The sequence below is a fragment of the Papilio machaon genome, chromosome 22 (genome assembly GCF_912999745.1).
Source record: "Papilio machaon chromosome 22, ilPapMach1.1, whole genome shotgun sequence".
Lineage (NCBI taxonomy): Eukaryota > Metazoa > Arthropoda > Insecta > Lepidoptera > Papilionidae > Papilio > Papilio machaon.
Window position 1 is genome coordinate 3,976,490 of NC_060007.1, and position 16,871 is coordinate 3,993,360.

Consider the following 16,871-nt stretch of genomic DNA (forward strand, 5'->3'; position numbering starts at 1 on the left):
TTTGCTTCCAAATGGGGTTTCGACGAATTCTGGCTTTAACAGCATTAACAGCCTTTGTAATTCTAATAACACGCGGCCGCCCCGATCTTTTCTGGTCTTCGACAGACGAAGTGTTGCTGTATCTGTTGATAGTACGATATACGAACATACAGCTGATACCAAGCTTTTGAAGTGTCTGGAATATGATCAATGGCTCCATACCCACTTTGTGCAAGGCGATCACTGCAATCCTATTTTTTTAATACCCCATTCCATATTGTAATTTGATAATGAACACAAAAAAAATATGTGAAATGGCGCAGAAACGAATTAAGTTTTTAAAATAATATATGTGTTCAAATTTAAAAATAATTAAAAAGTTGAAAAAGAGAAATGTTTTTATGTAACAGTATTTATGGCCAGACTAGTTATATATATTAAAGAAAGTCGTGTTAGTTACACTATTTATAACTCAAGAAAGGCTGAATCGATTTGACTGAAAATTGGTGGGCAGGTAGCTTAGAACCAGGAAACGGACATAGGATTATTTTTACCCCGTTTTCTAATTTTTTATTCCGCACGGACGGAGTCGCGGGTAAAAGCTAGTTTATAATATTAGTAAGATTGTGTTAATTTAATCCTCTACAAAGTTAAAGTGAAAACGCATCTTTAGCCAAGAATATGTTTTTCAAGGCGATTACAACTCACGACTTATAGATTTGCCCCGTGCTTCGCATGCGCATGCGCATATTGTTTTGAATAGTTCCTCTTCGTATTTATTGCAAGATATTTGTTTACATATACCACACAAACAAACACTCATGCTACCAACATAATGTATGAAATAAAATTACTGCCGACCATTTTGCACACAACATTAAATCTATATATATAAAAGAAAGTCGTGTTAGTTACACTATTTATAACTCAAGATCGGCTGAATCGACTTGACTGAAAATTGGTGGGCAGGTAGCTTAGAACCAGGAAACGGACATAGGATAATTTTTACCCCGTTTTCTATTTTTTATTCCGCGCGGACGGAGTCGCGGGTAAAAGCTAGTATTACATATAAATCAAGTACAACATAATACATTTAAATTTGAGCATTATAAAGTAATTCATTTTCAAATAGCTTTATTTACTTCTACTGTTTGCTATAAACGTTTCAAGATTTCTGAACAAACCAAATAATTGTACCTATTTCGTATATATTACATTTTTTCCCAATTTAATTCATAAAACTATTTCATATACATAATACATAACTATATCATAAGTATACACATAAATAAAAAACGTACTAGCCTCAACTCGTAAATTTGTCAAGCTGCAAAACTTTCCAATATGGAGATAGAATGTTCTCGCCATAGAAGCACTTAAAATTATTAAGAAAAATAAATAAATATTTATATTACAAATCATAAAAGTAAATCGGAAACATCCGCAATTATTCTTAAAGTGATGTCTAAGAGAGTCCATTAGTGTATATTTAGTTTACTCTATAAATTCTCTAAGTAATAATTTAATAACTCTGTGTACGGCAGTAAAATAAATAAAAAATTAATAACGTCTCTAGATTTGCCACAAATCATAAAATCATATATACATTGTAATAAATTTTTAAATAACTGAAATATTAACTTCCCATCTTAGTCGCTACGTAATTCTTACACAGATTTGTATTCAAATGAACAGCACAAAGTTTGAAATTAAATTTCAGATTACGGGCTCCAAGCTTTTTAACACAGATAAGAAAGTGACGTTAGAAATTATATTATACTTTTAAAAAAAATAAGTCTGTCAAAGAAAAAACTAAGAATCAGTTAACATGACACCAATTTTGATTACAGCTTTACGTTTTAAAACCTCACAACAGTTTTAGCATTTATTTACACGATGACAAGATGATGCTCCACTTCCGTATAAAAGAAAGAGAAGAAGCAAACTTTATTTCGTCAACGTGTCATCAAATCGTGTAGGAAATTTAGCATTTGATTGGCGCCGAGAATGACGTCATCATCGTTAAGGACGCGTGAATGTCGGTCAGAGTCGCGTGGAAAAGCTTCGGCTATTCTTGTACCAGACGGTGTGAACAAGCATTGGTAAATAACATGCTGTTTTGAATAACATTTGCCAAAAAAATACAACTGATTAGAGAAAGAAATTTATTACATTTAAAAAAACTAGACTAGTACACAACTTCATTTCTTATTAATATAATCCACACCCATATACAAATATATTTGTCAACATTCTATCTGCACAATATAAAGATAATAATCGAGTGGTGAAAGGCTATTTGTTTTAAGCGACATTTTTTGCGATATTGACTTATACATATATTCAGAATTAGGGAATTTTTCTGATTCTGAATATATATATATATGTGATATGTGATATACCATTTTTAGCAAAAAAAAAGTCTAGAGATCAACCAGTACAATACGCAAATAAGATGACTACAAAAATTTAAATCAAAATTTACCACGTAGTTGTAATAATTTTCTTACGAAGAGTAATTATGTACATAATATATTCATTCCGCGTTATCGTACTAAAGTAAAATACCATTAAAACTTAGTCGCCTTCATTTTTATTTCGGTAATTTCTGCAAATCATCTATGTCATCTATATATATAAAAGAAAGTCGTGTTTATAATATACTAGCTTTTACCCGCAACTCCGTCCGCGCAGAATAAAACGGGGTAAAAATTATCCTATGTCCGTTTCCTGGTTCTAAGCTACCTGCCCACCAATTTTCAGTCAAATCGATTCAGCCATTCTTGAGTTATAAATAGTGTAACTAACACGACTTTCTTTTATATATATATAGATAGATAAAGATAAGATGACAGACGATTTATAATCTATGATTAGAATAATTAAAAAGCTAGACAGTTAATAAAAAAAATTGCTTAATTGATGCATGATAACTTTAATTTCGAATTTTGTACACTAAGTTTTTACAAATTCTAATAACAAAAGTCTGCTTGTAATTATCTGTACCTATTAAATGTACATTAATCATACAAAATATGACAAGATAATATCAACATGTCTTCATATAAATGTACATTAAACGAGACAGCACAAAGATACATCAAATACAAGCAAAAGCAACATTATATGAGGAAATTTAACCTAATCGAACCTACATTGTTTACTCAAAGTAATTGTCAAAGGAAAAAGATCATTATCTCAAATCTATAAAGTCTATAAACGTGTATATATTTTCGTACACAAAGAATTTAAGTGTTTATGAACAAAATACTTAAATTACACAATTAGTTATGCGCGTTAAATGTTGTAACATGAGATAACATAGTTTTTGCAAGTTCTCAATTCGCAATAAATAAAGTACTAATAAAATAGCAAAATTAGAAGTAGTTCTTAAAAGTATAAGACAAATGAAATTGATGACTTTTTAATCCCTATATTACATGATGAAGTCTGGATGAAGTACAGATATTTATGTCCATCACGTAAGATTCTTAAAGGGCAGATATTATAAACGAAAAGTTCCGAATTATTTGTCAACTATCTCGGGGACATTAGAGTGGTCGTCGTGTGCCTCAGGTTGCTAACCCCGGTGAGTTAATAGTCAAAGATCCGAAGCTCACTTGGCCACCACATGTTTGAAACTGTTACCGTTTAACGCATCGTAAATCATAGTGCATTCCTAAATATATTTCTGTACTAAATTTTCTTCTTTAAAGACTTTAAAGTGATCTCTATTAAAATAACTGCTTAGGGTCCGATCACACCGGTAGTAGAGCAAAGCAAATTTTTATCGCAAATAAAATTGAGCGTCATAAAATTTAAATAAGATTTAATTTTACTTTGCACGTCTTTTCTTATCAAGAGCAAGAAAAAAAAATTTGCTCAACTCTCCGCCCTGGTTTGTCTGAACAGACCCTTACAAATTTTAAAAACTCCGCGAGAAACATCTTCTATTTGACTCATCAGTGTTACAATTTTACTCGAAACTGATTATATTACAATGTATTTATTCTAGTTACGAATGTGTCCGCACGTGTCAAATTTTTAATGAGTACCCATTCAGTATCTATATTTAGTATCAATTTAAATAGGAAATACTTTGTAGGAACATGTGGTTTAACCCCACAGCTGCGATAACGCTATCTCCCCTAGACCAAAAAACAAATGGCACAAAATTAATAAAAACCCAAGTGATTTTTTTTATATTACAAGGTGGCAAACGAGCTCACACTAAAATCTTAGTGCTTTATAAAATTAGAAAAAAAATAGATTTTGAATAAGCCATTTTGGGTTAAACTTCTTAATAATTATTCTGTTATGTTTAACAAAATCAGAAGGGCGTGTAACAGAACCCAATTTAATCGTCAAAATGTTCAGTAAAAAGGAAAATTAAGAGTACCGCAATACAGAGGTCCCTTTAATAATACCACGGCGCCCGTTATGGCCGTACATTTATTTGTTTGTATTTGGCATTTCGCGCTGCGGTGTCAGAATCAATTCGCGGGTACCATGGGGGTCCCCGGGGGGTCGTGCATCACGCCAGCCTCGAGGTGACCCCTGCAGAGGTCGCTACCGCTGGGAACGTTTGTGCCACGCCTTTATCCACACATTTATTTAGGCCAGAGTAACTGGAGATATTCACAAGGAGTGGAAAACTCAGACGTATTGCATTTTCCAGTACGTAACAAACAGTTGACAATCGTAAAAGGCTCCAAATCATAGACCCTTTCTTTCAAACTTTGCTTATATAAAACAAAATAACCGAGGGTTTCCACTACCATAACACTTAACATATCATCTTTGAAGGATTATATTATGTTGGTTTAGTATTTCAGTAGCACTATAATACTGTACACAAAAACAAAAATTTATGTACAAATATTGTGGTATACAGATTCTTAAAATTTTATTGCGAATATTATTTCACTCACGGTTGGGATAGCTTCACAATGGACGGCCGCGATCAAAGGACGTTACGTCGGAGTAACTTCGACGCTACGTAGAGTTAACGTCAACGTTGCGTCGCGGTAACGTCAAGGTAAATCGGATACGCGACACAAAGCGCGGCCCGGCTACCCCACGCTATTAGGGTGGCTTAAAATGAGCAATTCTCATAAATATTTCATTCGAGACCAGTAAATCACCGCCGGCTGGGCTTGGATTATTAAAATAACCCACTTTCGAGTTTTGTACGTGCGGATTTTCTCAAGGTATTTTATGTGATTGCCATTTATTTTGCTTAATTTGTATTAAGGTACGTAATGCGAATATTTTGCCACAAATTTTAATGATGTCTTAAGAATCTACTCATGAAGATTCATTAATGCCATGGTCTACATTGCAACAAAACTTAATATGTTTAATTCTTTAATTCTGTTAATCTGTTAATGTGTTATATTTTGACATTCCATTATTTTTCTTTTTCTTTTTCTATTAAAATCATTACATCACACTTATTTCAAATCACAATCTTTAATCACTTAAAGGCATGTATAACCCATCATTAATACATTAGAAACCATTAATCAAAACAATTTTTGTCAAGTCATCGGATTTATTAATAAAAACACCAGTTTACATTTTTTTATAACAATACTGCGTGATTGCGTTTACGAAACACGTAAACATTGTTGACGTGTTGAATGAATGTCAAGGGTGGCAGCCTCACGCACGCCGCGTATACCGCTGATTGACATCCGGGGTTGCCAGTTGACAAGAATTGCCGGAAAACGGGGAATAAAGGACAAATGCATGTCAAGACTAATAAAGGAACGCATGGTTATTCTACGTTTTAAAATCAAATATGTATAAACGTATACTTATTACTCTATACATTACAAACAAAGAGAGTTATTGTTTCGATTATGCTAAATTCTAAAGTAATACCATTACCTAATGAATATCTATCGAACGGTAAAATTCCACATCAACACAGAAGACAGGTGTGAAGTGGAAGCAATTCCGTGTTTCGCTTGATGAATTTACGTGCTGGAGAAATAATTGTAGTCCACCCTTCCCAACCTTTTCTTATTAGGAAATAGTGCGAAGGGGAATTGAATTTGACGGAAGAGCTGACACACAAGAAGGGGAAATATCCTCTTTCTGTGTGTCATCCGTCGATTAAAGGTAGGCAAAGAATCTGCCATTGCAGATACCTAACGGTTGACGGTTTCAAGTGGCCGCTAGCCACTTTACAAGCATTTTTACTCATTTGAATTTTGTAATAAACTCCGTATAGAACCGCTAAGTTCGTCACTCTGTTCTCAACATAAAACGTCGAGACGGTTCGTAATGAGAGTAAAAATAGGTACTGTAACGTTGTAAACTGGCTGCGCTTTTTATACTCTGGCTTATTACTGCACTTGAAATACAGCTAGAGTTTTTTTAAATGGGCCGCGGGCAATTTCGTAGGATTCGCTAGAGGTTCATTCCACAAGCACTAAATATTGTAGCGGCCATAACAAGCTGAGAGTAATGCAATTATTAACATCCATTTAAAAACTAACTGGCAATTTTAATACTCTCAAGATTCTACGGTAACCTAGTTTTACATTCAATCATACTAATATTATAAATGCTAAATCTAAAATAATCTAGCTAAATCTTGGATGGTTGGTTGCTTTTACGTATCTCTAAAACGGCTTACGGATCACGGTGAAATTCCGTACATTTGTAGAACATAGTTTGAAAAAAGTTACAAAGTTTTTTTTTTTTTCATCAGCATCAAGTCAACCACTTGCTTACTATTATTATAAAATGTAAATTAAACAAAACCTGTGTCCGTAGCACTACGGAGTAATAACTTGAAACTTGATTAAAATAAAATACATATAATGTGAAGTAATTTATTAAACAACCTGTAGACGGAACAAAGGCACAAAATAAGCAATTTTTTAACTTCGACAGTTATTGCAGTATCTTTTGAATTTATACAAGTAATTGAATAGATGATATCTTAATGTTGAAAAAGCACGTAATTAAACTTATGAAAAAAAAAAAAAAACGGTGTGACTTATAAGACGAACCTTTTATACTTCAAAGGGATAAAAAAAATATTCTAACCCTTTGATGCATTGGACCCTTTTTATTACTAATACAGGAACAAGAAATAGACACACCGAAAATTTATATGTTCATTTTATATATTGGTGTTTTATGTTTCATAAAATATTTACACATATAACTCTTTGGATATATGTACTTTTATTTATTTAATGTAAAAGCCATTGCTGTATTTTCCATTACTATAGAAATAACTGGAAAACTGGTACATACAAAAAATCACACATAGAAACAATACTCGAAAAACGATCGAACCTTTACATCTTTTAAAAATAATCTTTTCTAGTAATCTTAGCGAAATTATAAATGCGAATGTTTGGATGTTTGTTTGTTTGAAGGTATCTCCAGAATGGCTCAACGAATCTCGATGAAATTTGGCATAGATATAGATCTTAGTCTGGAAGAACACATAGGCTATTTATTATGTTATTTTTTTAATTACGCGCGGACGGAATCGCGGTGACAGCTAGTCTTATCATATTTTGTAAAATAATTTCGCAAATTTCTAAAAATGTAATGTAACATAAAATTTAAAAAATCTCTTAAGACAAAAGAAAACAATATTATCCAAAGTTCATATAGAGCCAACATTAAAAGTTAAATTCTCACTATGAGTACAAACAGTCAGCCCCATTGAGTTGCCTCTGAATGGAGCAGTTTGTACAAAATTAAATTCTCGCTCAGGTAAGATCTTAGAATATTACAAGAGATTCTGACCCACTTTAGAAAAGCACGAGCACAAAGTTGCAGTATATGAATAACTTAAGTTTATTATAAAATTTACACCAATTTACTTTGTAACCAAAGTTATTATATCTCCATTACTTTTAAATATAATCTAACACATTCAATGCCACTATGATTTTTTCGTATGTAAGTTAACACGACGTAATTGTACATGTTCAAAGATAACCACCTCATATAATTTTAGAACGTCGATAAAAAACGCGCGAAAGTGTTACATCACTTAAGAAGTAGGTGTCTATCATTCCATCTATTTTTGTTTTCTATTATACTTACATTCATTGTTTAGTATGAGAAAATGGTACTTTCAACGCCGGGCTTTTAGAGTGGGACAGATCGCCTTGTTATTTCAGCATTTAACATATCTATTATTAAACTAGTTGTCGCCCGCGACTGCGACCGCGCGTAATTAAAAAAAAAACTTTATGCTTCATACTATTGTGGCGTTAGCTAGATCAATAGCTTAATCTATTAGTAGCTTTACATTAGGCGGTTTGGGCTTCAAAAACTCCGTTTATCAGATAAATAGTGACTGTAAGATTCAACATTACTTATAAGAGAATATGCCAAATATGTTAACCAAATTAACAGCATGAATAACACTGTAAACATAATTTAAATCCAATTCTTTTAATGTATAGTAAATCCATTTATTAATATTCAATGCAAAAAAGACAAGCCAACTACTGGGTAATATATCTGAGATAAGAAATTGTGTGCACACAAATCCAAGAGGCCCGTGAAGTCGTTTATCATTACCACTCATCAGACGGTACAGCCCACACACACAGTCACAGACTCAGCCGAACATATACAATGAGTACACTAGTGTGTGTTTTCGAGGGAACTCGTTAACGGAATTAAACGGAGCGTTTACATGTCAAATCGGAATATCGTTCGCGCTTTAGACTGCTTCATGTATATTCGACGCAGTGGCATTCGACCGACAGTCGTCCGACCAGAACGTATGCTAATTGTGCTTGAATATTCGCAAACGCTGGCACAAAATATATAACTTATTCTCTTCCCGTAAGATACTCGAATCGCAATCAGTATTTCATGATGAAATATCAACAGATGAAAATTCAACTTGAGCCAATTACCTACTGCGACATAGGGAACTTTATCGCGTGTTATTTATTGAAAATTATTCCCCTAAATAGAACAGGAAAGTGACGTTTAGTGTACTCCGCGATAGCATTGAAATAACTCAGATCGCGTGGAGCAGCGGTGAGCAAATAAGGCGTCCGGTGTCGGCGGCGGAGGGCCGATAAGGCCCCGGTGTGACGTGCTAACGGCCAGCGGCGCTAGGGTTAATATATTGATGTCTAATGTCGGATACGTTGCGGATAGTTACGAATAAATTTCGATACATTCACGTACAAGATACACTTGGAATGTTTCCAAATAGAAACGGATAACTAAAACTCCTTATTTTAAATTCGCTTTATTCTAAGTTGACTTATTCTAGCCGCGAATTTACACTGCTGAAACACTCATGTACATAAGCCTTTCAGACAAGGGGCTAGTGTACTAAATATATTCACGGGAAATACCCCGTAATATCTAAAGCGTGGTCACCCTTGAACCCATGGCTAAAAAATGGTAAGTCAAAACGCCATTGACCGTAGCGTTTTATAAAATTTTCACACGAAATTATTTTAGTAAGCACATTATATAAAGCTAAATAGAATAGAATAGAATAACTAAACTTCCAGTGTATAAGTCTAACTTATCACTTCAGATATATTTCAAAAGCTACATTAAGCAACTACAGAACCCGTAATCTAGGTACTAACTGTTGGTTTCTGAGTTCAAAACCTATATTATAAAACATATTCTCATCCCTGTCTTTATCTTTGACAAAACAGATATAAAAATATGTTTTAAACGGGAATTTTGGTCTCAGTAACCCAGGTTAAGTAAGTTCTAGTGTCATAATTCCTTTCAACGTTTTCAATGTTTTATTGAATATTTAGCCAGCCAATGATAGAGGTCGCTTTATCATGGTGAACTGATGCGGAAACACTAGGTACTCACTGTCGAATACAGGCTTATTCGATTTTAGTTATCAATGAATTGTTTAGCAGCAAAGCAGGGCTACTGGTAGTATTCAAGTAAGAAATTATGATATGAACCTACTTTAAATAATCGACAAACGAATAAATTAAAATAATTGTTGGTTTTTGAGATCAAAATCCCTGACAATCCTCTTAGATAAAATCCCTCAGTAACCAACCATAAGCCGAACTTACTACAGTCCGACTAGCTATTACAATCAGGGGAAAAAAACATTTTGACCTCAAACAAACAATTATACATATTATACGCTATATTTTATATAATAAATAGATAACATTCTTTATATTCATTCTTGATACAATAATAGTTCGTAAACATTGATCGTAAAATCATTTCGAGGTAACGAGTTTTGGTTACGCAGTTCGATTAACAATAAAATTCCACCTTTTATGAATTATTTCTTAATAATTAGCTTGTTTTATATACTACGTGTTATATACAATGTATCGTACATTTATCAGTGACAGGTTACAAAGTGAGTTAAGGACAGGCTACCGAACATGTCTCATGCACGACTTAAACAAGACCACAACTGATTGACGGAAAAACCGACAAAGCGACAAAACTCCCCAGGGCGTCCCTCAATAAATGGTACACGTGTTTACATTATAAACGATAGCAGTGGATGCTGAAACATTCGTACAAAAATATATTGCTATTTCAGTTTAGAATAATGGCATGGCAAAATGCTTTTTATAAGAGTGTATCGGCATTAGTAAAATAACCACTTGTACATTATATTTGCGAACATAAATCGAAAAAATATAGATAAATATTTTTGCTCATCATCAGCTCACTATATGTCCCAACTCTAAGGTAGGCTGGGTTAGTGACTAGGCCATAGTCAACCACGCTGGCCTAGTGCGGGTTGATTGACTTCGCACATATATTTGAATTCTATCTTTAATGGATTCTTTAACGCTTGAGTTATTAAGGTACTTATTGCATTTTTAAGAACAATGTTAAAGAACACGAAAGTTAAAAATTAAATTTAAAATTACCGAACAACATATTACTAAAATTTTAAACTTAAAGCTCTATTGAAATCGGTATTAACAAACATATATGTTAATCTTACAGACTATCTATTTCGTTCGGCCGTTAGTGAGATAGCGGTGAGGCCGCAAAGTTCGCAGACCTATTTGTTGACCACGCATCGTCTACTTAGAGGATTAACCCTCCGCTAAAAGCTAGCTTTGGGCAATCATTTAAACTTTTAAAGGATTACTTCCTAATGGGAATTTAGACTGGAGTATTTAACGGTTACATAATATTTAAAATGAAACCAGCAACATTTAAAAAAAAAACAGAGATGACTATCGATGAAAACTTTTGTTCAATAAATCAAATTCTAAAATAAAAAAAATGTATCTAACGTAAAACTGATCAGGGTCTAGCTCGAATATACGTGACAGTCGCCATCATATCGTCATCGACAAAATTTGTATTAAAATTTGTGCTGCGCTCTCTATGGCGTATTGCAAATCTCATAATAATTTTGTTATAATCCATGATGACGATACGAAGGCGAATGTCACAAATATTCGAGCTAGGTCCGCTGGAAAGTCTTGGTTAGATTAGGAACTCATTTAAGCTGCCGAAACACACCAATTGTTGTCTCTTTCCTTTTCGTAAAGCATGAGAAGGATGGTAATATTTTTGTTGCGACAGTGGCAACCTACGGTTACTACAAACTCAATATAACTTTGAGTGAATACAATAGCTATTTTATCAAACATCTGGATCTAGATAGACAATCACTAAAGCTATTTTAATTAAGCCTCCGCACGCACAAGTGAATACTCTTAAAGAGTCGGTGGCCTCTTAACGCCGTGTCTTACAATTATTTACTCTGTGCTGGGTATCATAATTACTAGTTTTTATAGGGGTAGCGCTCTATTCCGGCAATCTTCGGCGACCGTTAATCTCTCAAGTTAGATTCTCTTACTACCTTATTACTGTATTACAATAGCTTTTGTTTAAGGTTTCTTTGAATTATAAGAATAGAGATATATCTTATACCGTAATTAACACTTATAAAACAAAAAAAACTGTATTATTTTTCATCTTAAAACAAAATTATTCTTCTAACATCAATGAGGAATCACATACAATTAATTAGTTAACATCAGTGCAAGCAAGGTCTAAATTTGAATTAATAGAAGAAACAAAACATTTTACTAACATTATAAATGCGAATGTTTAGATAGATAGATGAATGGATATTTATTTGAAGGTATTTCTAGAACATTCAACGGATCTTGATGCAATTTGGTACGGTTGTAGAATATAGTGTGGAAAAACACGTAGGCTACTTATTAAAGTTTTTTTTTAATTCCGCGCGGACGGACTCACGGGCGACAGCTAGTAACAAATAAGCGAAAAACATTTTAAAGAGAAATTTGTCCGTATTATCTTATTGGTGTAAATACACACAAAGTCAAAAGTAATGTTTAGATCCACATTTCTACAAAAGGGCTATTTCTCGATAATCTTACAAATATTACAAATGCGAAAGTTTAGATAGATGAATGGCTGGATGGTTGGACGGATGGATATTTGTTTATAGGTATCTCCGGAACAGCTCAGCGGATCTAGATGAAATTTGGCACACATGTAGAACATAGTCTGGAAGCACATATTAAGTTCTTTTAATTCCACGCACACGGAGTCGCGGGTGACATGTAGTTATTTGATACAGATAAAAACTGATCGATACCGTAATATATAAATACTGTGACATTAATACATCGACATTGTCTCAACCCTAATCAATTGCAGGCAGGCAACGGTGTCGGTGGGCGGGATACGATAAACGGAACGCGGGTAAAAAAAAACTCAACGGCTCGAGCTCCCTCAAATTATATTACCTCGGACTGCTTGTTTGCAGCGCTCTCCGCTTTTCCAGTTACAATAATGGCATTAACCACTTCACTTTGAAGATTCAGTATAAACGGTTTGATTGACAAAACATCCAATACTTAGTATGAGTTTTATAAGATCTTTACAAAGAATAAACAGTCAATAGACGAATATCCATGATGAGTGTGAGTTTATTTGTAATTTATTATATTAACTGTAGAAACATTTTTACGTTTGTATTTGAATGAGGAATTTGGTGCACCAAATAGTTGAGGAATTAAAACTGTATGCAAACAACGAAATTGTTAAAAGACGGACAGAGAAAAGAAATATCGGTTGCCTTTAGACACCTGAAGAAATTAAAGCTACGCCACATTGCTCCCGGGCGCTCGTGAATCAAATAACTTAGCCGCTTTTGTTATGTTAATGCTCCGTCTAAATTATCCGTTCCTCGCATAATCCCAAATCAAATAAAAAAAAGTTCGCATCGCCACATAAAACCTCGCTTTTATTTTCGACTTCACCTGAAATCTATACTCTCGTCGCTATTACGTGAATAATAAACTCAAGAAACTTCTACAAAGATTCCTATTACAAGGTGGATTTAAATCGAACTTTGGTTTTCCAATCAAATGAAAAGCTTTTGCATTAAACGTATTGGTCATTTCAAACATACAACTGAGGAATTCCACTGCCAAAAAACTTTTATTAAAACACTAGCTTTTACCCGCGACTCCGTCCGCGCGGAATAAAAAAAAAAACAAAAACGGGGTAAAAATTATCCTATGTCCTATTCCTGGTTCTAAGCTACCTGCTCACCAATTTTCAGTCAAATCGATTCAGCCGTTCTTGAGTTATAAATGGTGTAACTAACACAACTTTCTTTTATATATATAGATGTTGCTGTCTCTGTTTCTATTTTTAAAAAAGTGATGGTAATATGTAAACTAACGGTAAAGCTCACTTTAGTGCATCAACAAAACATGTATTAGAAAATTATTTCTTATGACGCTTTTATGGTATAAAATCGTGGAAACTTATAGTCATAATTAATATACTAAATGAAAACAAAATCTTAAACTTTCAACGTCATAACTACATATTTAAATCTAAATCTATCTTGTAGTCTAATTTGTATTTATGAAGCACCCTCAAAGGGCTCATTGAGTCATGTCTTCTCCCTCACACCCTTCTGTCTATCTCAGTCAGCGCCGACAAATCCGAACAAAATTAAATCGAATTTCTACTCGAACGAGTCGAAGAATCTTAGGGGCCCTTTGAGAATGGAATGTCCGTTATTTGAGACACGATCAAACGGATTGCCGTATCAATACGTGTAGTATAAATTTAAACGTAGTCTTACTAATATTATAAATGCGAATGTTTAGATGGATGGGTTTTTGTTTGAATGTATCTCCGGAACGGCTGAACGGATCTTGATGAAACTTGGCACAGGTGTAGAACATAGCCTGGAAGAACACATAGGCTATTTACTAAGTTTTTTTTAATAATACGCGGACGGATTCGCAGGCAAAAGAAAGAGAAGAAAGAGAAGACAAATTTTCCATACACACATATTTGAATGGCAGTGAAAACTTAAAGTATTGTTACTTAACTATAATAGGTACTTGTAGCTAATAAGTGGATATGGATAATGTGTGTCGGATATCCGCACTTATCCACCTTGATATCTCGACAAGCGACCTTAAATAATATCGAGACATGATTTATGAATCAGCCATACTGAAATGTACAGTCAGGGAATTTCGCGATGTTCCACTTATAAACTACCGTGTTCCTTGCAATGACAAGCTCCGCCCCTCTTAACAAAAAAAAAAAAAGAATTGGATAACAGTGAAATGCGCAAACGACGGAATAATAGTAAAAAGCAATCTGTTGTATACCACCTGACCTTTTTCAGTATAGACATTTAAAAGTTGCGTCCAATTGGATATTGTTCCGCGTCGTCGTCTCAATGCGTACGAAACATTCAAATGACTATCGCTTTAGGTTGAATACCGACAGTTTCCCCGATTACACAAGTTCATAGACATATTTTTTTATTCTTGTATAATAATAAACAATGAATGGAACATAAGTTATATTCTGTCCATTCGTTATGTTTTGTAAATTTTAAACATAGCGTATAAAATATATAATACATAATATTATTAGTCAAGTGCATGGAGTATTTCCATCGGAAAAAACTAGTTAAAGTCACATATTTATTTTGCATTTTAGGTAACATTTGTTACATTATTAACAGAGTATAAGTATTTTTTAAAAGAAAGCACTTACGTGATAAAAAAACGCAACAAAATATTACGAAACCCATTACACGTTTTAATTTCACCAATTTTACATCAAAATAAAATTTTAACACTGATACCAAAATTATAGAAGTTTCAAAGATATTTTAATTAAAACGTGTTCGTAAGAGACGTCCTGTTAAATTTTAAGAGGCGAACCGAAAATTTTGTGCAATAAAATGAAGTGGAATCTTGTTAAATTAACAACTTTCGTAACTTTTTATTCAAAAAAGAATTATACCATTCGAAAAAAATTTAACGTTTTGAAATAACTTAATCAGATTTTTTTTAGCGTTTTACTAAATTTCGGGTTGAATTCATCTGACAATTTAAAGGCAACATAAAAATACGTTTTTTTACAAAATTACTACCTGTTATAAGAAGATGGAAACCCTTTTGATAATTTAAGCAAAATCAATGCTAGCCAGCGCAAACCGTACATTTTTCTAGGATAAAAAGTCAAAATCGAATCAAATAGACAACTATGTAATAAACTATTCCTAAATGTGTAACGACTATGTCCCGTTTCAGTTACGGGGGTGAACGTTACGTTATAGTTTGCATTATGTACTCACATGGCGCGGGGCTGGGGGGCTCAGCACAGATGCCGATGGACTTGCTGGGATCGTCGAGCAGCGTCTGCGCGATCTGATAGTCGCCGAGTTTGATCTGAATCTGCTGGCTCACGCGGTCCCGGTTGCCCACGACCTACAAACAAATTAAATACTTAAAACAGAGCAATTAAGGTACAATTTTATTTGATTAGCTTAGCTTATGAAACAAAGACATCTGATATGGATATCGTTATATTTGGTGCTCGAAGGACCACATTTGAGGGCGTAAACTTCATTTCTTTAGACTAAACAGTCGTGAAATCAATCTCAATAAAACTTTGTTTAATTGAAACACACATAGCAACTTCATCTGAACGTAACTTCACCATTGTTAATCACGCGCTACTCTCATATTTATATATACGACAGTAAAAAACTACAGTATCAGAGTACAAAATAATACCTTCTCTTTGTTCTCTCGTACAAAAAACAAACATGAAATGAAAGCGCATATTCATATAGACTTTGTTCTGCAGCTCTAACAGCAGCGATGAGAGATTCGTTAAGTCCCGGGCGGCGAGCGCGGTTTTTCACGCGCCCCTTGCACACTGGTGCGAATAGAAACGAAAACAAAACACTTATAGTGTAGGTGGACCAATTTAATAGGCCACATTTGACGGCTATCAATTTTAACTTCACAGTGAGGTCTGCTGCTTTTAAACATCGATTAAATCGAATGGATCGATTCGGACTTCCAACATAAATGTTATTGAATTCAGTTGTTATAAAAAATCCACGGTTTTTTGTAACATACTAGAAGTTTCAAAGGAAAAAGAGTTCACTAACGTAACATTGTAACGACGTTCCATTGGCATTATGGCAATAAAAATGTAATCGAAATATGAAAAAAGGTAAGCAATTGTGCAGTTCTAATTTAAAAAAAAAATGTCATACCCGCCGTTACAAAGTCATGTTGTTGGATTTTGATGAAGTGTCAAATGTGACCTATTAAAATGGCCCACCATGTAACAGTAGGCATTTTATAGTCAAGTATCAATGGTAGTGATTGTAAGACTTGTAAGACTGCAGAGCGGAATTCGTTCGAGTGTTTCGGTTACGCACCGCTTTCGTACGATAGTGTGACTGGGGCGTACTAGGGCGGCTAGCGAGGTTTCCACGTCAAACATTCACGATTCACATCGTGTATTTGCCGTCCACAGACTAGTATAATAACGTGACGTGCAACGTGTGGAAATTATCGCTCAATGATGTAATGCAG

General features: G+C 33.9%; 1 protein-coding gene across 1 annotated transcript in view; it reads right to left on the reverse strand.

The window, feature by feature from the left end:
- Positions 1 to 16,871, reverse strand: part of LOC106720813 (AF4/FMR2 family member 3) — an 85,102-nt gene that overhangs the window by 39,717 nt on the left and 28,514 nt on the right. The window contains exon 4 of the mRNA XM_045683531.1: positions 15,614 to 15,746. Within this exon, the coding sequence (XP_045539487.1) occupies positions 15,614 to 15,746 (133 nt within the window). The remainder of the gene's footprint in view (positions 1 to 15,613; positions 15,747 to 16,871) is intronic.